This window comes from Bubalus bubalis, chromosome 18 (genome assembly GCF_019923935.1).
Source record: "Bubalus bubalis isolate 160015118507 breed Murrah chromosome 18, NDDB_SH_1, whole genome shotgun sequence".
NCBI classification, from domain to species: domain Eukaryota; kingdom Metazoa; phylum Chordata; class Mammalia; order Artiodactyla; family Bovidae; genus Bubalus; species Bubalus bubalis.
In genome coordinates this window covers 13,965,181-13,988,998 of record NC_059174.1, presented here as the reverse complement: position 1 = coordinate 13,988,998, position 23,818 = coordinate 13,965,181, and the positions used below count along the sequence as shown (strand labels likewise).

General features: G+C 45.3%; 1 protein-coding gene and 1 long non-coding RNA gene across 7 annotated transcripts in view; one reads left to right on the top strand and one right to left on the bottom strand.

Moving 5' to 3' along the window:
* The window catches only part of ANKRD11 (ankyrin repeat domain 11), a 119,188-nt gene extending 117,073 nt beyond the window's left edge, over positions 1–2,115 (top strand). For 4 of the 6 annotated variants that reach the window (XM_025268539.2, XM_025268547.2, XM_025268541.2 and 1 more), the window contains one exon: positions 1,161–2,115. In XM_025268539.2, the coding sequence (XP_025124324.1) occupies positions 1,161–1,346 (186 nt within the window). In that variant the 3' untranslated portion in view covers positions 1,347–2,115. Of the gene's footprint in view, positions 1–297; positions 397–1,160 lie in introns of all 6 variants that reach the window. The other 2 variants (XR_006545980.1, XM_044931176.1) reach the window with 2 other exon arrangements.
* A 16,369-nt stretch (positions 2,116–18,484) lies between these two features.
* On the bottom strand, positions 18,485–22,351 carry LOC123330243. The gene is made up of 2 exons (XR_006545992.1): positions 22,231–22,351; positions 18,485–20,113 (listed from the first exon to the last, which is right to left on the bottom strand). It is a non-coding gene; the product is annotated as an uncharacterized LOC123330243 (long non-coding RNA).
* Positions 22,352–23,818: the final 1,467 nt, after the last annotated feature.

The following is a 23,818-nucleotide window of genomic DNA, read 5'->3' as shown; positions in this document are numbered from 1 at the left end:
AGTAAAATGAGACTTGGTACGTTAAAAAGACCACGTGAGTCTAAATTTCCTTAATGTGCCAAGAACTTAAAAAGTAATGGACAGAAAAAGAAACGAGAGTGCAGGGGCATGAAATGGCCACACCCCCGTGGAACGGGCTCCTTGCGCGTGGCCGCTCGTTTGGGACCACAGGGTGGACGAGGTCCCACTAGGAGACAGGCCACCCTCCTCAGGTCCCGCATCTTCAGGGCAGTTTTCTGGGTAAACAGGCATGCCTGTGGGGTGTCACGGGGTTTCAGCCTAACAGTTTCATTTCAGTCACTGAAAACTCGGACTGTACAGCAGTTCAGAAGCCCAGGAGTAGCTCAGGCTCGGGAGCACCCAGAGATGGAGACACTACGTAGTACCTTAAATTAAGTAAGAGCAGCGCGACTCTGAGGGTCATGAGTGACTGCGTGCCGAGGACGCCTGGCCTGCTGGTGCACACAGGGCTTAGTTCTGAAATAGTTTTTTAAACTGAATTATTTTAAAGCAATTTAGAGACTGTGATATCCTGCCCTAAATGTTTGTGTGCTCATCTAAGAAAAGAAGATGAGCTTCCTGCACAATCACTGTCACATCGTTAAGTCTGTTAACCCGAGTCTGTGCTCCCACCCGCCATGCGTCTACCTCCCATGTGTTCCCAAAACATGCCCCACACCCCCATTCCCTCACACCTCCCCTCCCAGTCCACACGTGCTGCCTCGGGTTGTGACTCATCTGGCTAACCCAGGTACCGTCCTCATTCCAACACTCTGCATTCTTAATGTGAAATACACAGCACAGACTTTGTATTAGTCTGTTTGCCTTGGTACCTATTTCTAATACTGAGAATGCAAATGTTAAGCCAATCTCACCAGCCATAAATAAAGTAATTGTAAAATGAAAAGAGAAAAGCAAAACTGCTACAAGTTCTGACTAGAGGCGAAACCCCCAGGCACAGGGGCATGAAGCAGGGATGGACAGACGCCTGTGTGCTCAGCAAGGCCACTCACTGGGCAGGATGAGACCCAGATGCGAGAGGCCGTCCCAAGGCCAGAGCTTAAAAGGGTTCCCCCACCCCAACCTCGCAGAAGTGCCTCGGCAGGGGGAGTGGGCGGCAGGGTCTCTGCTCCCTCTCACCTGCCACATTTCCCGTGCAGACGTGTCTCCTGATGCGGCAGCAGCACGAGGCAGCGGCTCTCAATGCCGTGCAGAGGATGGAGTGGCAGCTGAAGGTCCAGGAGCTGGACCCCGCCGGGCACAAGTCCCTGTGCGTGAACGAGGTGCCGTCCTTCTACGTGCCCATGGTCGATGTCAATGACGACTTTGTGCTCCTGCCGGCCTGATGCGCAGGGACAGCTGCACAGGACACAGGCGAGCCCCCTGACGTCTGCTGCCGAGTCCAGGCGGCGGGAGGAGACCATGTCCCCAGTGGGGACGCCTAGGGAGAAACCGCGCTGGGTCCCTGGTGTGCCTCCTTCCCACCAGCCCCCGCGGGAGGACGCGGAGCCGGGGGCACAGGCGTGGGCACGGTGGCCTCGGGCTCTTCTCCAGCGGCTACGCAGGCATCTCAGGAGCTGTAGGATGGAGAGCAGTCTTTAAATTCCTGGTTCCATTTTTGATCGACTCGAGAATAAAACTAAGGCGTCTACCCCTCAGCAGCAGCGGTCTCTGGTCAGAGGGTGGGGAGAGCACCGGCCGGCTGCCATCCTGTCACCACGAAGCTGCCGATGGCTCGGGCCTCAGACCGGGGCCAGGACGCTGGGCCGGGCGAGGGCCTGGCTGCGCCGCCCGCCCGCCTGCCTCACAGGGACACGGAGGCAGGACACTCAGTTGTGTTTTTAATGGAGTCAAATCCATGTGGTTTGTATATTTTTTCCTTTAATCTTGGGCATTTTGTTTCTCTTTCTGAGAACATAACTTGAAACACTACAGAGCCAATAATCATATAAAAAGTGTACCCGTAAACGCTGTACAGTTTTATACACGTTCACAATGTACTTTTGCTGCCTTCTAGATAATTTATTTTGCAACACATTACTGCACAGTTGTAAATAACTTATGTACTGTAACATCACTTCAGTTATGTGTAAAGAAATAAATAAATTAATTACATGCTCTTTGTACACAACCCCTCTCAGGAGGGCAGATGTGGCTGTGAGGGGAGGGGTCCCTCCCTGGAAACCTGAATGCCTTCAACCTTTTTCCTTTTGAAACAAATTATACTTGCACCTCCTTTCCTGCCCTTCCTGGGACCCGAGGGGCTGTCCTCTGCTCACAACCAGGTGGCTTTGAGGGTGGGGGTCACCCAGAGGCTGTGTCCCCAGGGCCCATCAGAGCAGGAGGAGACAGGCAAGGCGTGAGCCATGGGACAGCTGGTGCCCTGGGCAGTGCAAACATGGATCCCTGGTATCCCAGCTCCCCATGGGACCCCGCCACGCAGGGTGCCCACCTAGGACACGGGTCCCACCTGAAATCACATACTCTGATCTCTATGAGTCAGAGATCTGGGCTCATTACGTCTTGGGGTCTGTGCTCCTCTCAGGCCAGGGGTGTCTTCTGAGCAGAGGCGCCCTGCCCACTCAGTTCACAATGCCCTGTCCAATGGCTGGCCCAAGGTGGAAGGCAACATTGTAGGCAGCAGGGCCAAGCTGGGGTCAGCCTGGCCTTTGGGCGTATCCTTGGGCACCTTGACCCCCCACTCCAGTGCTTTTCTATACCTGGTAGGGGTGGGAGCTGCAGACACGTCCCCATTCAATTTCCTCTTTGTGGGCTCCCTGGCCTAAGCTCTCACCAGCCCCCCAACTTTGTGTTCCCCCTCATCGCCCAGCACCTTTCTCAACATCAGGAATTAGGCCACACCTGTTCACCTGGCCCATCCTGGCCTCAGCACCTTCAGGCCACCCCCATGGAGATCCCGCACCTGGTGTGGGCCCCACCTGCTGCAGGTGCTGGTTCTGCACCAACGAGCCTGTGCAGAAGTGCACCCCCCGTGTTCTGGCATGTCTGAACCACAATGACGTGACTCCCAGCCACAAAAGACAAACGTCACAGATGCTGTCATCTGCATGCCTGTGCATGGGTGGGACCCAGAGAACCAAAAGAAATTAAATTTCAGGATATGTAGAGAAGCCGTAACACTCAACCATTAAAAAAAAAAAAAAAATTCTATTAAAAAATGGGCAAAAGACTTGAACAATCCTGTCTCCAAAGAAGATGAACAAATGGTCAATAAACACACGAACAAATGCTCAACATGACTAATCCCTGGGGAAAAGCAAATGAGAACCACGATGAGATACCCCCTTACACCCATCAGGATGGCTGTGCAGGTGCTGGTGAGGATGTGCAGAAAGTGGGACCCTCCTCCACTGCTGGTGGGAATGAAAAATGGTGCAGCCGTGATGGAGAACACTGGAGGTTCTTCAAGAAATGTAACACATGATCCAGGGATCCAACTTCTAGGAACATACGCCCCAGGAACTGAAAGCAAGGTTTCAAAGACACGTCTCCACCCCAGTGTTGACTACAGCACTGTTCAAAACAGCTACAACATGGGGTCAGCCCGAGCTATCCACCGGCAGGCGGATGCATGAGGAGAGGGTGGAGTCGTTTTTCAGCCTTTAAAAAGAAAAGAGTGAACCTTAAGGACTTATACTAAATGAAATAAGACAAATACTGGACAATTTCACTTATATGACATACTTCTGAGGAGTCAAAATCAGACAAAATTTGACACACTTTATTTTCCTGGGCTCCAAAATCACTGCGGGTGGTGACTGCAGTCATGAAATTGAAAGTTGCTTGCTTCCTGGAAGGAAAGTTATGACAAACCTAGGTGGCATATTAAAAAGCAGAGACATTACTTTGCCAACAAAGTTCCATCTAGTCAAAACTACAGTTTGTAGTCATGTATGGATGTGAGAGTTGGATCATAAGGAAATCTGAGCACCAAAGAATTGATGCTTTTGAAATGTGGTGTTGGAGAAGACTCTTGAGAGTCCCTTGGACTGCAAGGAGATCAAACCAGTCAATCCTTTTAAAGGAAATCAACCCTGAATATTTGTTGGAACACCAATGCTGAAGCTCAGGCTCCAATACTTTGGCCACCTGGTGCAAAGAGCTGACTCATTGGAAAAGGCCCTGATGCTGGGAATGACTGAAGGCGGGAGGAGAAGCGGATGACAGAGGACAAGATGGTTGAATGCTATCACCAACTCAATGGACATGAGTTTGAGCAAACTCCGGGAGATAGTGAAGGACAGGGAAGCCTGGCCTGTTGCAGTTCATGGGGTTGCAAAGAATCGGACACAATTTAGTGACTGAACAACAATGGTACTAACACGTAAAGGGAGAAATTGAGAGGAATACAGTAATAGTAGGAAACTTGAACACCCCCATTTACACCAATGGATAGATCCTCAACAGAGAGTCAGTGAAGCAGTAGAGATCCCAAATGACACAAGAAAACAGACTTTAGTTGATCTTTTCAGGACATTACATCCCCAAACCCTGAATACACATCCGAGTGCACACACGGAACAGTCGGTAGCACTGCATGTGCCATGCGTGCTGCATCACTGCAGTCGTGTCCGACTCTTTGCAACCCTATGGACTGTTGCCCGTCAGGCTCCTCTGTCCATAGGATTTCCCCAGCAAGAATACTGGAGTGGATTGCCTTGCCCTTCTCCAGAGGAGCTTTCCGACTCAGGGAGCAAACCCATGTCTCTTGCACCTCCTGCATTGGCAGACAGATTCTTTACCGCTAGCCCCACCTGGGAAGCTGCTAGGACCACATACCAGGGCATAAAACAAGTCTCAACACATTTAAGAGGACAGAAATTACCCCCAAGCATCTTTTCTGACCACAATGGCATGAAACTCAAATTGACCACAGAAAAATAAATGACCACTCTTTTCTGTGGCACTTTGGAGGCATTTCACCATTTCAGGACGAAGCTGAACATCTCTTTCCTGGTGGATGATGAATAACACTTTGCACCTTTTATGAAAAGCGTGTGGCCAAAGAAGTTGCTGCTGACCCTCTGGGTGAAGAACACAGGAAGGTCATGTGGTCTGAGTCAGTGGTGGGGATGATAAACGAGGCTTCTGAGCCTGCCTGGCACTGAGTGAGGGGCGTTCCTGTCCCAGTCTGTACCATTCTGGATGCCAACCTGAGTGCTCTCAATTTGGTCATTGTTTAAAAAAAGGAGGGGTAGAGAAATATTCCTGGACTCCCTGACACTACTGTACCTCACTGCCTGGGGCCCCCAAAGCTGCACAATCTACAGATTTTTCAATCTCTAAGTAACGTGATGTCCTCCAGGACACTGTGAGAAAGCTCCTAAACAGAGAAGGTAAGAAACCATCAACGCACCCGAGGTTCAGTGTCTTTCTACTTCACTCCATTCTGCAGCAAATCAGCGTATTGGAAAATAAGGAAGAGGCTGCAGAATATGCTAAGTTCTTGGCCAAGAGGATGAAGGAGGCCAAAGAAAAATGCCAGGAGTAGACTGCCAAGAGGAGGAGGCTGTCCTCTCTGATAGTGTCTACCTGAGCCCAGTCAAAAATGAGATATTCTAAGAGTAACAAATAAATAAGCTCAGACATCAGAAATGAAAGAAAGGAGGGGGGAAAAAATCACATGGAGGCTAAACAACATGCTGCTGGAAAACCAATGGGTCAGGACTTGGAGTGGTTAAGACTCCGCTGGCCAACGCAGGGCACTCAGGTTTGATCCCTGGTCCAAGAAGATCCCACATGCTGTGGAGCAGCTAAGCCCATGAACCTCAAACACCGAGCCCATGCACGGCAACTACTGAGCCCAGTGCCTGGAGCTGCGCTCCACGGAGGGGCGGCCACTGCGTGAGAAGCCCACACACCACAACTGTGCAGCTCCCACGCGCGGCAACTAGAGAAGCCCACACAGCAGAGACCCCACACAGCCACAGATAGGTGATCTGTTTTTAAAAAATAGGTCAATGATGAAATCAGAGGAAATTTAAAAATACCTTGAGAAAAATGAAACTACAACCATACAAAAGCTACAGAATGTAGTAAAAGAAGTTCTTAGGAGGAAGTTCACAGTGATACTGGTCTTCCTCCCAAAACAAGACAGATCTTAAACAATCGAACCTACCGCTTAAAAGAATTAGAAGAACAAACAAAAACTAAAGTCAGCACAAGGAAGAAAATAAACATCAGAGAGGAAGTAGGTATTTAAAAAACAGAAAAAAATCAATAGAGAGTTGTTTCTCTTTAAGGATAAACAAGACTGACAGCTCTGACCAGGCGTACCAAGAAAAGCGAGGACCCAAATGAACAAAAGCAGAAGCATAACAGCTCCTACCACAGAAACAGAGAAACCGCAAGGAGACACTACGTGCAGTTATATGCTAACAAATTTGACAACCTAAGAGAAATGGACAAGTTTCTAGAAATACACAGTCCACCAAAACTGAAGAAGAAACATAATTTGAAGAGACCAATCATTTGAAGTGAAAAAGAGTCCATAATTAGAAAAAAAAAAAAACAACTCCCAGGCTTCCCTGGTGGCTCAGTAACAAATAATCCACCTGCCAATGCAGGAGACATGGGTTTGACCTCTGATTCGGAAAGATCCCACATGCCATGGAGCAATTAAGCCACAGCTACTGAGCCTGTGCTCCAGAGGCCAGGAGCCACAGCTATTGAGCCCATGTGCCGTAGTGAGAAGCCCAAGTACCACAATTAGAGAGTAGCCCCTGCTCTATGCGGCAACAAACACCCAGCGCTGCCAAAAAAAAAAAAAAAGAAAAAAAACCCCTACAAATATAAGTCCAGAACCAGATGGCTCCAGAGGTGAATTCTACCAAACATATAAAGAACTTATACTGATTCTTGTCAAACTCTTTCCCCCCAAAAAAGAAGAGGAGGGAACACTCTCAAAGACATGCTCTGAAGCCACCATTACCCTGATACCAAAACCAGACAAACACAATTACAGGCCAATGTCTTTGATGAACAAAGATGGAAAAATCCTTAACAAAATGAGCAAACCAAATCGAACAACACATAAAAAGAACAAGCCAAAACCAAGCGAGATTCATCGCAGGTTCTTAAGGATGGTTCAATATAGGTAAATCAGTCAATGTGATACACCACATAAAAGACAAAAACACAATCGTCTCAACAGATGCAGAAAGGCATTTGACACAATTCAACATCGATTCATGACAAAAACTCTTAGCAAAGTGAGTATGGGGGGACCATACCTCAATATAATAAACGCTATTTATGAGGCTTCCTTGATGGTCCAGTGGTTAAGAATCCACTTTGCAATGACGGGGACACTGGTTTGACCCCTGGTCCAGGAAGATCCCGCATGCACATGCCTCAGGGCAACCAAGCCCCTGTGTCGCAGCCACTGAGGCCGCACAGCTGAGGCCCTGCTCCACAAGAGAAGCGCCACAGTGGGAAGCCCGTGCACAGCCACAGGACCCAGCGTGACAACAACAGCAAATATATATATATGTATGTATGTATTTTTTAAAGCTATTTATGACAATAAACTGTGGAAAATTCTGAAATAGATGGCACTACCAGACCACCTGACCTGCCTCTTGAGAAACCTGTATGCAGGTCAGGAAGCAACAGTTAGAACTGGACATGGAACAACAGACTGGTTCCAAATAGGAAAAGGAGTACATCAAGGCTGTATATTGTCACCCTGCTTATTTAACTTATATGCAGAGTACATCATGAGAAACGCTGGGCTGGAAGAAGCACAAGCTGGAATCAAGATTGCCGGGAGAAATATCAATAACCTCAGACATGCAGATGACACCACCCTTATGGCAGAAAGTGAAGAGGAACTAAAAAGCCTCTTGATGAAAGTGAAAGAGGAGGGTGAAAAAGTTGGCTTAAACCTTAACGTTCAGAAAACTAAGATCATGGCATCCAGTCTCATCACTTCATGGGAAATAGATGGGGAAACAATGGAAACAGTGGCTGACTTTATTTTTCTGGGCTCCAAAATCACTGCAGATGGTGACTGCAGCCATGAAATTAAAAGACGCTTACTCCTTGGAAGCAAACTTATGACCAACCTAGATAGCATATTCAAAAGCAGAGACATCACTTTGTCAACAAAGGTCCATCTAGTCAAGCCTATGGTTTTTCCAGTAGTCATGTATGGGTGTGAGAGTTGGACTGTGAAGAAGGCTGAGCGCCGAAGAATTGATGCTTTTGAACTGTGGTGTTGGAGAAGACTCTTGAGAGTCCCTTGGACTGCAAGGAGATGCATCCAGTCCGTCCTAAAGGAAATCAGTCTAGAATATTCATTGGAAGGACTGATGCTGAAGCTGAAACACCAATACTTTGGTCACCTGATGCAAAAAGCTGACTCATTTGAAAAGACTCTGATGCTGGGAACGATTGAGGGCAGGAGGAGAAGGGGATGACAGAGGATGAGATGGTTGGATGGCATCACCGACTCAATGGACATGGGTTTGGGTGGACTCTGGGAGTTGGTGATGGACAGGGAGGCCTGGCGTGCTGCGGTCCATGGGATCACAAAGAGTCAGACACGACTGAGCGACTGAACTGAACTGATGACAAACCCACAGCCAACATAATAACAATCATGAAAAGCTGAAAGGGTTCCCACTGAAATCTGGAGCAAAATAAGGACGCCCACTGTCACCTCTTGTATTCAACACAGAAGACTGGACGCCGTAACTACAGCAATAATAAAAGAAAAAGGAAAGGCACCCAAACTGGAAGGGAAGAGGTAAAAGTCACTATATGCACATGATATGCTACTGTATACTGAAAACCCTAGACTTCACGCAAAAACTACTAGAACTGATGAACAAATTCAGCAAGGTAGGCGGGATACAAGATTAACATACAGAAATGGGTTGCATTCTTCACATCAACAATGAAATAGCAGAAAGGGTGTTTAAACAGTAACTGCTCATTTGTTTTGCCATGCCACGCAGCATGCGAGCACCTTAGTCCCCTGACCAGGGATCAGACCCATGTACCTTGTCGTGGGAGTGCAGAGTCTTAACCACTGAACTGCCAGGGAAGTCCCGCAATATCTTTTAAAGCTGCACTCCCCACAATAAAGTGTTTGGGAATAAACCTGACCAAGGAGGTGAAAGACTTATACACTGAGACCTGTAACATTGATAAAGGGAATCAAAGATGATTCAAAGAAATAGATATCCCATGCTCTTCGATTGGAAGAATATTGTTAAAATGGTCATATTACTTGGAGCAATCTACAGGTTTAATGTGATTTCTGTCAAATTACCCATGACGCTTTTCACAGAACTAGAACAAAGTAATCCTGAAATTCATATGGAACCATAAAAGACCCAGAATCGCCACAGCAAACCTGAGGAAAAAGAACACAACAGGAGGCATAACCCTTCCAGACTTCAGACAATACCACAAAGCTACAGTAATAAAAACAGTGTGGCACTGGCAAAAAACAAGACATAAGACTCAGTGGAACAGAATCCAGAACCCAGAAAGAAACCCACACAAATCAAGCTTTGACAAAGGAGGCACCAATATGGGAAGTGGGAAAAAGTGTCTTCAACAAGTGTTAAAAAAAGCTGGACAGCTACATGTAAATCAATGAAGTTATTGAGAACACACTCTCTCACCATTCACAAAAATAAACTCAAAATGGCTTAAAGACTTACATATAAGATACCATAAAACTCCTAGATGAGAGCACAGGCAAAACGTTCTCTGACATAAATCTTACTAAAGTTTTCTTAACGTCAGTCTCCTAAGGAAATAGAAAAGAAAAATAAACAAATGAGACCCAATCAAAGTTTTGTACAGCAAAGGTAACCATAAAACAAAAAGACAATCTACAGAATAGGAAAAAATATTTGCAAATGATGCGACCAACAAGGATTTAATTTCCAAAAGATACAAACAGCTCATACAACTCAACAACAAAAAACAAACCACCCAATTGAAAAGAGGACATTAGACCCACATAGACATCTCTCCAGAGAAGAAATACAGATGGCCAATAGGGACATGAAAACATGCTCAACATCACTAGTGGTCAGAGAAGTGCAAATCAAAACGACAGTGAGGTACCACCTCACACTGGTCAGGATGGCCATCATTAAAAAGCACAAAACAAATGCTGGCTCTGATGCCCGTGTGCCGCAACTCCTGAGCCACACACCACAGATAGAGAGTCGGCACGCTGCGATGAAAGATCCCACGTGACACAACAAGTATCCCACATACTGCAGCGAAGACCCAGTACAGCCAAGTTAAAAACAAATGCTGGAGAGGGTGAGGGGCAAAGGGGACCCTCCTGCACTGTTAGTGGGAATGTGAGCTGCTGCAGCCACTGTGGAAAACAGTACAGAGGTTTCTCATCATCCAGCAATCCTGCCCCTGGGTATATATCCAAACAAAACTGTAATTCAAAGAATTAAGATACATCAGCCACTATGTTCATAGCAGCCTATTCACAGTAGCCAAGACATGGAAGAAACCTCAATGTCCATCAGCAGATGAATGGATAAAGAACATGTGAGATATATACATGTATTTAGTATATGCAATGAAATACTACTCAGGCATAAAAAAGAATGAATAATGACAACACTGATGGCAACTAGAGATTATCATCATAAGTGAAGTAACAAAAAACCAAATACCATATGATATCACTTAATGTGTGTCATCTAAAATACGACAGCACGAAGCTGTCTGTGAAACAACCAGAATCACAGATATAGAGCACATACTAGTGTTTGCCAAGGGGATGGGGGCTGGAGGAGGGATGGAGCAGGAGGCTGGAGTTAGCAGATGCAAACTATTATATATGGAATGGATAAATAAGGTCCCACTGTACAGCACAGAGAACTATATTCAGTGTCCTATGATAAACCATAATGGAAAAGAATACAATAAAAGAATGCACATCTCTCTGTATATGACTGAAACATTTTGCTGACAGCAGTTAATAATATAACATTGTAAGTCAACTATACTTCAAGAAAAACACAGATACAGACACACATGTGTGCACACACATATGCACACACACATGCATGCATCCACACATAACACACATATGCACACACACATATACATGTACACACATAATACACCCACATGTACACAATACATATGCACACACATGTACATACATACACATACATCCACACACAACACACACATGTGTATGTGAACACATGTAACATGTGTACACACAATTCATACATATACACACATGTATACACATGCACATGCAGACATATATAATATACACCCAGTACACATATGTACACACAATATAATTGCATACACATTCACACATATACACACGCACATATAATATACACACATACATATATGTACAGACACACATACATACATACATACATACATACATATCAATTTGGGGGGGGGGGAGACCTGGGGAATAACATGCCCCGAATACTCTTCAATGCTCTGACATACCCCTGGGAACACAGAAGGCCATGCATATGTGCAGGTCTGTGTGCACATGTAGGAAATAACAGAACCCTGAGATCTCGTGAGGCCTGAGGGAATTTAAGAGCCTTTAGGTAAATGGGAGATGACTTCTGGATCACAGACATCTCTGTCTAGTCATCAGCTGAGCAACAAGCTAAGAGTACAGAGACCTCCTGACCCATATGCAGCAGGGTCTCAGACTTTACAGAATCCTTTCAGGAAAGTCACTAAACACAGAAAGGAGACAGAAAGTCTGGGGAACAGGAAACTGATTTCTTGAGTCACCACATTATACTGATGTTATTTAAAATGAATACTTTTGAACAGAAACTTAGTTATACAAAGGAACAAAGTATGGCCCATAAACTAGGAAAGTTTTCAAAAAGAAACTAATAGATACTATCTCTGAGTATGCTCAAATGTTAAACATACTAGATAAGACAAAGTCAGCTTTCAAAAATCAGGTTCAAAGAACTAAATGAAACTATGTCTAAGGAATTAATATGACAGAATGGTTCTCATCAAGAGAATACTAGTAAAGAGAAAAATTATTTTAAAAAGAAAACAAATTCTTCAGTTGGAAGTACATTAACAGAATTTGAGTGGGCAGAAAGAAAGTAAAAGTTGCTCAGTTGTGTCTGACTCTTTGAGACCCTGTGGACTATACAGTCCATGGAATTCTCCAGGCTGAAATACTGGAGTGGGTAGCCTTTCCCTTCTCCAGGGGATCTTCCTAACCCAGGAATTGAACCCAGGTCTCCTGCACAGCAGGCAGATTTCTTTACCAGCTGAGCTACAAGGGAAGCCCTTGAGTGAGAAGAACCAGCAAACCTGAAGACACGTCAACTGAGATTATCATAATGTGAGGACCAGAAAAAAAAGAATGAAGGAAAATGAGCAGTTCCAGAGACCCTCAGGATGTGACCAAGGGTATCAATGCTGACAGGTAGGGCCAGAAAGAAAGAGACAAAGGGGAAGATGGTTAATTTTATGTCTGTGGCTAGGCCACAGTACCCAGAAATTCAGCCAAATATCCCTCTAGATGCTTCTGCGAGGATATTTTAGATGAGGTTAATATCTACTGTAAATCACTAGAGGCTGAGTAAAGTAGATATTATGGGGCTCACAGCAAGTTGCCACCCAGTTGCTTCAAGGCCTTAACGGAAAATGACTGAACCCCATAGAGAGGAGGGGAACCAGCCCCAGAATTCTTTAAAATGCAAATGCAGCATCCACTCATCCCTGGGTCTTTGGCCTGCCAGCCTCCACAATCATAGAAACCAAGTCCTAAAACCTACCTATCTACCCATCTATACATAATATCTTCTAATGATTCTGTTTCCTTGGAGAACCCTAATACATCAAAGTAAAGAACCAGTTTTTATAAGTTTTATACAAATGCTAAAGGAAATCATGCCTAAATAATTAATGTGACAGTTAAGAGAATGGCTATCTTAACAAATAGAGGATACCAATAAAGAGAGAGAATCAAAATGTTTAAAGACCCAAGGGGAGGGACTTGCCTGGTGGTCCAGTGGCTAAGACTGCCATTTCCAACACAGTGGGGCTGGGTTCAATCCCTGGTCAGGGAACTAGATTCCACATGCTGCAATTAAATATTCCACATGCCACAATTAAAAGATCTCACATGCCACAACAAGGATCCTGCATACTGCAACTAAGACCCAACACTGCCAAATAAATAAACACTTTTAAAAAAAGACCCAAGGGGAAATTCTGTAATTGGAAAGTACAAAAGCTGAATTTGAATTGGTAGAAGAGTCAGAAAATTTGGAGTTAAGTCAATTAAGATGGTCTGTTTGAGGAAAAGAAAGAAAAAGACTGAATAAAAAGAGCCTGAGACCAGTGGTTGTTATCAAGTGTACCAACTTATTCACAGTGGGAATCCTAGACAGAGACAACAGGGCAGAAAGAATATGTGAAGAAATAATGGCCAAAACTTACCCAAATTTATTGGAAAAAACAATCTTCAAGAAGTTCAATGAACTATAGGGAGGATAAGAGATCCATACCTGGATGCATCAAGATCTTATTGTCAAAAGCTAAAAAAACAAAGAATCTTGAAAGTAGCATGAGAAGTCATTTTAGCCCTCAGGATAGACCTCCAGTAGGATTTACAGCTGATTTCTTATCAGAAACCACGGAGGCCAGAAGGCAGTGGGATGACATATTCAAGGCACTAAAAGGCTGCCAACCAAGACTTCTGTACCTGGTGGAACTATCCAAAAAACAAAGGCGACGGTAGGCCACTTCCAGATAGACAAAAGCAGAGAGCTCATTGCTAGCATATCTGCCCTTCAAGTGATACCAAAAAAGAGCCCCTCTGGCTCAAATGAAAAACAACAGTAACTTGAACTTACAGGAATAAATAAAAAGACACTGCAAAAGCAACTCTATGGACAAACATAGAAGACAGTATGGATGCACTTCTGTTTTAAACTTCTGCTCTATTTAGACGACAGCTACACAAAGCAGTAATTATAAAACTGTTCATGCATGTATAATGTATAAAGATGTGATTTGTGTGTAATTTGCAGCACAAAGGCAGGAAGGAGACAGCTATGTTGGAGCAAAGCTTTTGGATACTATGGAAATCCCTTACCGTTCACTTAAGCTACAGTGTTTTAGTGAAGATGTTGATTGTAAGCCCCACACCAATTTTTTTTAATATACAGTAAAAGAAATAGGAATTTACAAGGAATACTAGAAAATATGAAACAAAAGAAGGCAGTGATGGAGGAACTGACAAAGAAAACAGTTAACAACACATAAAAACAGCAAAATGTCGGAAGCCTTGTTAGTAATTAAATGTGCGTGAGTTAAAATTCTCCAATTAAAAGGTAGAGACTGGCAGAATTAATTTTAAAAAGATTATGACTCAACTATTTGTTATCCCCTGGAGTTTGATCTCTGGGTCAGGAAGTTCCTCTGGAGAAGGAAATAGCAATCCACTCCAGTATTCTTGCCTGGAAAACACAATGGACAGAGGAGCCTAGCGGGCTATAGTCCACAAAGTTGCGGTCGGACACGAGTGAGGGACTGAGCATGTGCACGTGTGCGTGCGCACACACACACATATACACACATACATACACGCTACCTACAAGAGACTCAGCAAAAACTGGCACTCTAGAAAGGAGAACTAGACAGACAGCAGTCACGGCTGGAGACGGCACTCTCGTTTTTCGTATGGATGGAGTAGGTAGGCAGAACATCAATGAGGAAACAGAATACTCGACACCATAAACCAATGAGACTTCTAAACACTCATTCTTCCCAAGTGCACAAGGAATATTTTCCAAGAAAGACCATCGGTTAGGCCATAAATCAAGGCTCAGTACTGAGATAAAGTATACCATTCCGTTTTATTCCATTCCAACCACAACGGAATAAAATCAGAAATCAGTAACAGGTGAGAATTTGGAAAATACAAAAATTATGTGGAAATTAGATACCACACTCATAAATAGTCACAGAAGAGGTTACAAGAAAAATCAGAACATACCCTGAGTAACTTAATAGAAAAAAATGGAGCTAATGCACCACAGAATTAGCAACAGAAGCATGTGGGAAGGGCGCCCACTGAGCCCCTGCGCTGAGGCACCAGAGCAGGGATGCCCGAGGACATCCCTGAGGCCAGCACCACAACCAGAGGGTAAGAGTCATGACCCCCAGGTGAGACGGAGCCAACACACTCCACCCTCCTCCTCTGCCGATACAGCGCTGAACTTGAGCAGAAAGGAGCACAGCTAGTGGACAGAGCTGGGAGACATGGACCTCAGGTACTGCCGACCCAGCCCTATGTCTACAACTGTCTTTTCTTGCAGGGTCACCCAGCTTGAATTTAACACGATCTGAGATCCAGGACAAAACACTGCGGGCTGGAGGAGGGAAAGTGGGGATTCCTAATGCTCAGACTGAGCACGGTAATCCCCTGTTCCTTCTTCTCCAACTTCTAATGTCCCAGTCCAGGCAACTCTGTGGTGGGACTGGCAGTAGCTGCTAAAGGAGCTGGGTGGTGAGGTGGGGCCCAGGAGGGCCAATACTGAGGAATGGAAATTTTTTTCTGCTGAGAGCAGCTCTGAGACCAAGAGGGGGGCCAACTCCCATGGCTTTTTTCTCTCTCTCTCCTCCCACTAGGCTTCCCTGGTGGCTCAGTGGTAAGGAAGAATCCACCTGCAAGGCAGGAGATGCGGGGTTTGATCCCTGGGTTGGGAAGATCCCCTGGAGAAGGAAATAGTAACCTGCTCCAGTATTCTTGCCTCGGAAATCCCACAGCCAGAGAAGCTTGGCAGGCTACTGTCTACAGGGTCACTAAAGAGTCAGACACGACTTAGCAACTAAACAACAATTCTCCCAGGAGGTAGCCCTGGATATGGACCCAAACCCAAGTTCACAGCAGAGCTGAGGAGCACCAGGAGATTGTGGGTAGAGAGGAGCTCGGAAACGTTGAGTCCCCAGGTGATCTTTTCACTCCAGGGCTCAGCCCACCCATACATATGTGGGTCTGTCTCTAATCAGCACAGGACAAACTCTGGAGCAGGGACCATGCACACCCAGACCACAGACTGCCTTGTGTGATGCACTTCTGGGACAGACGAGAAGCCAGGAAGGCTCTGAGCTGGAGCCCACAGACACAGGCCGGAACTTATGGCTTGACTCTATCCAGGTGGGCTGCCCAATAAAACTAATATACCTATCTTCATAATTTTTAAACAAGATCCAGCATCCCACAGTCAGGGAAGGGATACAATTTAAAAGACTCTTCAGCATATGAAAACCAGAAGAATTTCAATTCACACAGGGAGACAATCAACAGATACCAGTGCAAAAATGGCAAGGATGTGGGAATTCTCTCACAAATATGATAAAGTACTGACTATGCAAATACACAAACTGCAATCACTAACATTCTTCAAACAAATGTTAAAAAATAGAACATCTCATAAAAGATATAAAGAAAACCCAAGCTGAAATTTAAAACTGAAAAATAAAGTAAGCACAATAAACTCATTGTATGCACTTAATAGCAGAATGGAAGGAGTCCGTGAACTTGAAGAGAAATCAACAGAAATTGTTCACTTTTAATTATAAAGTGAAAAAACATTTTTAAGAAAAGAACAGATCCATAGGTACCTCGGGGGACATAAACAGTAGGTCTAACATTCATGTGAAACTGGAGCCACAGAAGGAGAGAAGAAAGACGGTGCTGAAAAGGTTGAGGAAATAAAAAACTAAAAAAACACGTTCCAGCTGGGCAAAAGATATAAACCAAAGATTCAAAAAGCTAAGAAAACCCTAAAGAAGGTAAGCCCAAAGGAAGCCATGCCTAAGTAAATCATAACCAAACTGGGGAAAGCCGAAGAGAAAGAAATGAACAATCTGAAAAGGAAATGACTGAGAAAATTTCTTTTACAAAAACTTCAAAAAAACACAAAATTTTTAGGAGTTAACTTAATGAAGGGAGTGAAAGAATTACACAGTGAAAACTATAAAAGAACTTAAAGAAAACATAAATAAATGGACAAATAAATGGACACACAGCCCATGATCATGGATTGGAAGATTTCATGTTGCCAAGATGTCAGTACCACCCAGAGTGACCTACAGATTCAACACAAGTCCTCTCAAAATCCCAAGGATATTTTCTTCACATTAAAAAAAAAATCATTCTAAAATTCCTATCCAGTCTCAAGGGACCCTGAACAGCCAAAATGATTTTGAAAATGAACAAAGCTAGAGAATAGATTTCCTGACTTCACAGCTTTCTCCACAGGTACAGTGATTCGAGCGCATCTGCCCTCAAGACAGACACATAGACCAGTGGAACTGAGACCCCAAGAATAAGCCTCACCCCCTGGGCAGGTGAGTCTACACAGGACGCCAGGACCATTCAACAGGGAGCAGGCCGCCTCCCAGCAAACGGTGCTGTGAAAGCTGAACATCCCCCTGCAGAAGGATGGAGCTGGACCTGGAATTACTTAACACCACATACAAAAAACAACTCAAAGTGGATCAAGTCTAAATGTACAACCCCAAACTATAAAACTCCTAGAAGAAAACACAGGGCAAAAAGCTTTACAACACTGGATTTGTGATGACTTCTTGTTTATGACAATAAAGGCCCAGGCAACAGCAACAAAAACAGACAAACTGGACTTCATGATGCATCAGAAATGCATCAAAAGACACCATCGACAGAGCAAGAAGACAACCCATGAGATCAGACAGAGCATTTTAAAATCATCTATCTGATAAGGGATTAATATCCAGGATATGTAGAGAACCCATAAAACTCAATCACACAAAAAACCAAACTTTTCAAAAATGGGCAAAAGACCTGAACAGTCCTTTCTCCAAAGAAGATGAACAAATGGTCAATAAACACATGAACAAATGCTCAACATGACTAATCACTGCAGAAAAGCAAATGAGAACCACGATGAGATACACCCTCATACTCACCAGGATGGCTGCTAACAACACAACAACAAAACGGAAAACAGCAGGCCCTGGTGAGGATGTGGAGAATTTAGAATGTTTGTGCGCTACTGGTCTGAATGTAAAACCGTGCAGCCATGGGGAAAACACTGTGGAGGTTCTTCAAAGAGTTAGAAATATAATTACCATGTGATCCGACTTCTGGGTACATACCCCAAAGGAACTGAAACCAAGGTCTCAAAGACACATGTGTACACCCATGTTCTTTGCAGCACTATTCACTACAGCTAAAACATGGAGCAAACCCACTATCCATTGACAGGTGAATGGATAAGGAAAAGGTGGTGTACACAGACTCTGGCATTTTTCAGCATTTACAAGAAATGCAGTGCTGATAGATGCTTACAGCATGGAGGAACCTTGAGGGCATTATGCTAAAAGAAGTAAGACAAATACTGGATGATTCCACTTATATGAGATTAATACTGTAATTAGTCAAAATCAGAGAGACACAATATACAGTGGTGGTCACCAGGGGAGGGGAGAACCAGGAGTCATTTAATAGGTGCAGAGTTTCAGTTTTACAAGATGAAGAGAGTTATGTGGATGGAGGGTAGCGAGGGCTACACATAATGTGAAAGTATTTAACTGAACTGCACCCTAAACAGTGGATAAATGGTAAATTTGTGTTATGCGTATTTTAACACAATAAAAAGAAAACCTTGAGTGAGATAAAGATATCTACAATGTAATACAAAGTAAAAATAATTCATCTCAAATAGACCCATCCTGCAAGAAGTGTTAAAAGAAGTCCAGACAAAAGTAAAGTAACATCAGAGAATCCTGCATCTACCTAAGGACACAGAGATCTTTCGAACTGTCAATTACACGGCTAAACTGATAAGGGATCTCTTACCTATTTCTTCAAAACATAATTGCCTGTTTAAGAAATAACAGTGCACTTATGGAATAAACATGAATATAAATGTTAACAGCAGCAGCTCAGGAAAAGTACGGGAGAGATGGGATGTGAAACTGAGACAGGCTGGGTGGGCCCTGGGACCCCTGGCTGCAGTGCTGGCGCCTGACAGACCTCCTCTCAAGCAGCTGGGGCAAGGGATGGACAGAGAGATGCGCCAAGACAAACAAGTCCCAGCTGCCGCTTCTGAAGGGCTTGGTGCTGCACACACACCACCAGCTAAGGGCTGGGCAGACCACCCAGGCCCCGCCGTGGCCTGAGTCCTGGACACACCTCTCCCCCCGCCCTCCCAGAAGGAACCAGCTCCCCCACCCCCAGGGAGCAAGCAAGCATGGGCCCCAATAAAGCCTTGCCTGAACGTCACGTCTGACCTCTAGTCAATTTCTCTTGATAAGGAGGAGGCTAGGAACCCTGGTCCGTATCAGACTTAGTGGCACCCAACTTGGGGCAGCTGTCCCCTTCCGAAGAGAGGGTCTGGGCACCTCTGGGCCCACTGAACAGAGCTTCCCCATGGGTGACAAGTGGCCGCCTGAATTTCTTACTTCAGCGTCACCGTGTTTGTAAGTCTGCCTTCCTGGCCCCTGGGGCCTCAGACCCTCATTCGGGCAGTGCTTTCCCTCCCTGAAATCTGTCCATGTCTCTCTCCTCTCACTGAGAGTGGATGTCGGGCAGCTACAGTCTCACTCCTCTCGGCCTGTGAACCTGCTCCCTCTGACGGGTGACAGGCTGGCCTCGCCCTGTGCAGACCCTGGTCCAGCAGCATCCCCCTGACCAGAGAGGAGAGTGACAGCGGTTCAGACCCTAGTCATGTAGTGGCTGGAAGTCCTATCGTCCCAGTGTTCTCGCCTTTATTTCCCTGCTGTCTTGTTCTCTTTTTCAGCTTCTTCTGTCCCTCCCTCTTGATCCTTACACCTACACTCCCATACCCTTTATCCCCAAATATCTTGATGTGTCTTTAGGTTTTCATCATTGGTATCTTGGTTTTATGCCGTTTTGTCTGTCGACACTGCAGGCACGAGGGAGCATTTAAATCTTGAAATACAAGTGGGCCCCACATGGCAGCTCCAGCCTCTGGTCACTTGCAGGAGCAGGAGTGCCATCTCTCCTGTTTTCACATGTAACTCTTCCGCCTGGGCTCTCAGGAACCTCCTGATCCATCTGTAGTCCCTAGACAAGGGGGGAAAGAGGCCTTTCAAAATTCAAACAGCAAAACTATGAGGTCTCTGGTTCTGTCTTTATGTAACAACTAACTTGCAAGTGAGCTGTATTTAACTGGCTTAAGGAAAGTGTGTGCATATATACATTATCAGAAACGTGAAAGAAAACGTGAAAGATAACGAAAGAAAAATTCAGGTTCCTGTGATTTGGGAAATATTCAATATTGAATTAATACCTGGTACTAGAGCTAGCTGAAGCCTGTGGATTTAATTAACACAGACCTGTCTTTAGAGTCATTGACATTACAGTGCAAGTCGCTCAGTTGCGTCTGACTCTTTGTGACCCCATGGACTATACAGTCCACAGAGCTGAAGCATAATACTTTTATTGTCGGGTTTCCCAGGTGGCGCAGTGGTAAGGAATCCGCCTGCAATGCAGGAGGGGCAAGAGATGCGGGTTCAATCCCCGGGTCCAGAAGATGCCCTGGAGTAGGAAATGGCAACCCACTCCAGTATTCCTGCCTTCTATTGTACCGAGGGTCACTGAAAGTCAGTACGTGCATATTGTTTCTGTCATAAAGTCTGTCATCAAGGAGAATAACCTGATACGATTAAATTTTTAAATAAATGTAACTGAGATAGAGCTTTTTGGTCAATTCTATGGGAATGACTATGTTGCAGAAATGTCCATCACCAAATGTTGGAAACTTGAAACTAAATTAAAAAACAAGAGTTCATTGAATATCTAGGCCACTTCAAATAAGATGAACTATTGGAAAGTTCACTGCTAAGTAGGTCTAGATTTACCTACATCTGTCTTCTTATGAGGGAGAAACTAAAGCTGTCTGGTGCCACCTGAGATGTTCTCTATCAATCTATAGAATATAATGTAAAAGACAGTTCCTGGCTGCTTACGGAAAGTAGGATGTGTGCTATCAGAAGGGAAGGTATGAGAAATGGAAACATTTAATTGACAGGAAAAAAGGGGATTTTCAAAATAAAGCTGGCTGTTTCTGAATGGAAGAAAATATGCTTACAGAAAGTTACAGAACGTCTGCAGAAAAGGAACACTGAGAATATATTTTTGGATGTGGTCAGGAATTCTAAGGCTGGATTAAATTTAATTAGGTAAATGGATTCTATTAAGAGCAGGCTACACAAGACTGGATTTGGTTTTTCTCTCTCACAAGAGAACAAAGCTTTCTTGGAATGCTGCTCTTGATATCAAATTGTGTGAGTTTCTGTGTCTTTAAGTGATCTGTATTTACTTTGAAATCTTTTTTTCATATTAAAACAACTGTTTCACAGCAACCTATCATTCTATCTGAACAGGTATTTTAAAGCTTTTGACAGACTTTCCAAACATCAAATTCTAACTAAAGCGCTTTTGATCTCTAGCTAACTCTGGACTACTTCAAAGGGCCCCTGGAGCATCCCAGAGAGACCCAACTACTGGGCTCCTCTGATACGCTGCTGCTTGTGTTAGATGGAATCATCAGCCTCTCCCCAGTTTGATCACCAAACAGGGAAAAGGGTTTGAGCTTCTTCTTCTATCTAGTCTTTTCACTTTATGTCCCAAATCCCCCGTGTGAATACTCCTGCCTCCAGGCCGTCAGGTCCTGACCTCGTGGCATTTTCCACTGTGCCCAGCTCCAGTTCCTCCAGGAGGTCCTTCTGCACCTGCAGGGCCGCGGCACTACAGGCGGCGGCAGCACATCCAAGGCTACAGACAACCCACTGGGCTGGGGGCTGCCCAGAAGCCTGCGCTGGAGCCTCTCCAGGTGCTCAGTCTCAAGGAACACACCCCAACACAGGGACACTTACTACAGGACACGAGCATGCTTTGTTGGCCATGCCACTTGGCATGTGGGATCTAGCTCCCCAACCAGGAATCGAATCTCGGCCCTGGAAGTGTGGAGTCTTAACCACTGGACCACCAGGGAAGTCCCAGACATGAGCTTTATAGACAACAGACCCCCTTGGGGAGCCCTGGGAATGCACTGGGACTGGTTCAAATGCCCCCCTCTCAGGGACTACTCTCATGCGGGGCCTAGGCCAACCAGAGACATCTGGTCAGGTGCCGGGAGAGGAGAGGGTGCTCCAAACCCCATTAGGTGGGAAGGGAACCTGGAAGATGCCCGACAGCCTCTCCACACAGCCTCCTGGTACGACGCCTCCAGACGCAGGACTTCCTTTCTAGGAGCTCTTTCTCAGGTGCAGGCCACTCCACACTGCAGGATCCTCTGCTAAGCCAGAAGGGACACCTTTGGAGTACATCTTTGGAAATGAAAAATCCTGGAACTTACCTGGTGGTCCGGTGGCTACACTTCGCACTCCTCCTGCAGGGGGCCCAAGTTCCACCCCTGGTTAGGGAAGTAGATCCCACACGCTCAAACAAAGAGTGCATGGTGCAACTAAAGAACCTGCGTGCCGTGACTAAGGCCCGGCACGGCCAAATGCATTTTTAAGAATTAATGTATTTAAAAAGAGATGGGTCGGGACTTCCCTGATGGTCCCGTGGCTAAGACTCAGTGCTCCCGATGCAGGAGGCCAAGGTTCAATCACCGGTTAGGAAACTAGATCCCACATCCTGAAACTAAGACCTGGGGCAGCCAAATAAATATTTTTTTAAAAAAGATGGGTTGAAAAGGGAAAAACTTAACCTGTTCTGTAACACTGCCTGACCTTTATATGAGTTGGGGAGGGGTGGGTGGAGAAAAATGGCCTGAAAATGGGTTCTAAATTACAATACCATCTTGCAGCTGGCTCTTTACTGTCACAAGTTGGGAAAATGGACTGAGGTTCCCTGTGCCCAAGCCTTCCCAGCACTTTACCAAACGCTGCTCTGTGCAGCTCCTGTGCTTGGGGAGCCACACAGTACTCCCGACATTCTAGACAATCTCTTCTAAGCCTCCCCAACTCTCAGGGGGAACTGAGCCCCACCCACCTCTTCAGACTCCTCTGACCATCCCACACTCCGCCTCCCTGTGTCCCTCACACCCTCCATTACTTCAGGAAAGAGACCAGAGCCTCCGGGGTAATCCAGGATGGGGAAAAGTGTACCCTCTCAGGAAGTGGCAAACGGCGAAGGGACAAGCAGAGTACATGCCCCTCCCTAACCCACTCAGCCCAATGCAGACAGAGCCTGGGAGGGTTTCTAAAGACGCTGGTGATATTGCAGAAGGGTTTCAGCCGTAACTCTGGCCTTTGATTTGGAAGGGTGTCCAAATTGTCCTGCCTACTTTCTGTGCCCGTGAGGACACACAGAGACTTTGGGCAGCAGCCCAGGGGCAGGCTGACCAGCTTCCCAGGGACCAATCCAAACATTTTGCTATGGGTGTGGTCCCAAAAGGGAATTATACTTCCCAGGAGGGAACAGAAGCCAGGAAGCACACAATCTACTGTGCGTTAGAAGGAACGAGAAAGTGCATCAAAAAGCTAGTTAACTATGAAAGGGCTAAAGGAGTGACCAAGAAGGAAAAGAAAACCCAGCCCTCTTTCAGGCACAGCTTGTGGAGGCTTTCAGAAAACTGACTAATGTTGATCCATCTCCCCGAGGGTTAATCCTGCTGGTACAACATTTTCTCAGCCAGTATCCACCTCATATTAGGCAGAAACTCCAAAAGTTACAATTAGGCCCACAAACTCTGATGCCCCAACTTCTAGAGATGATCTTTGGGCTATTTAATAACCCAGATCAAGCTGAGGAGCAAGA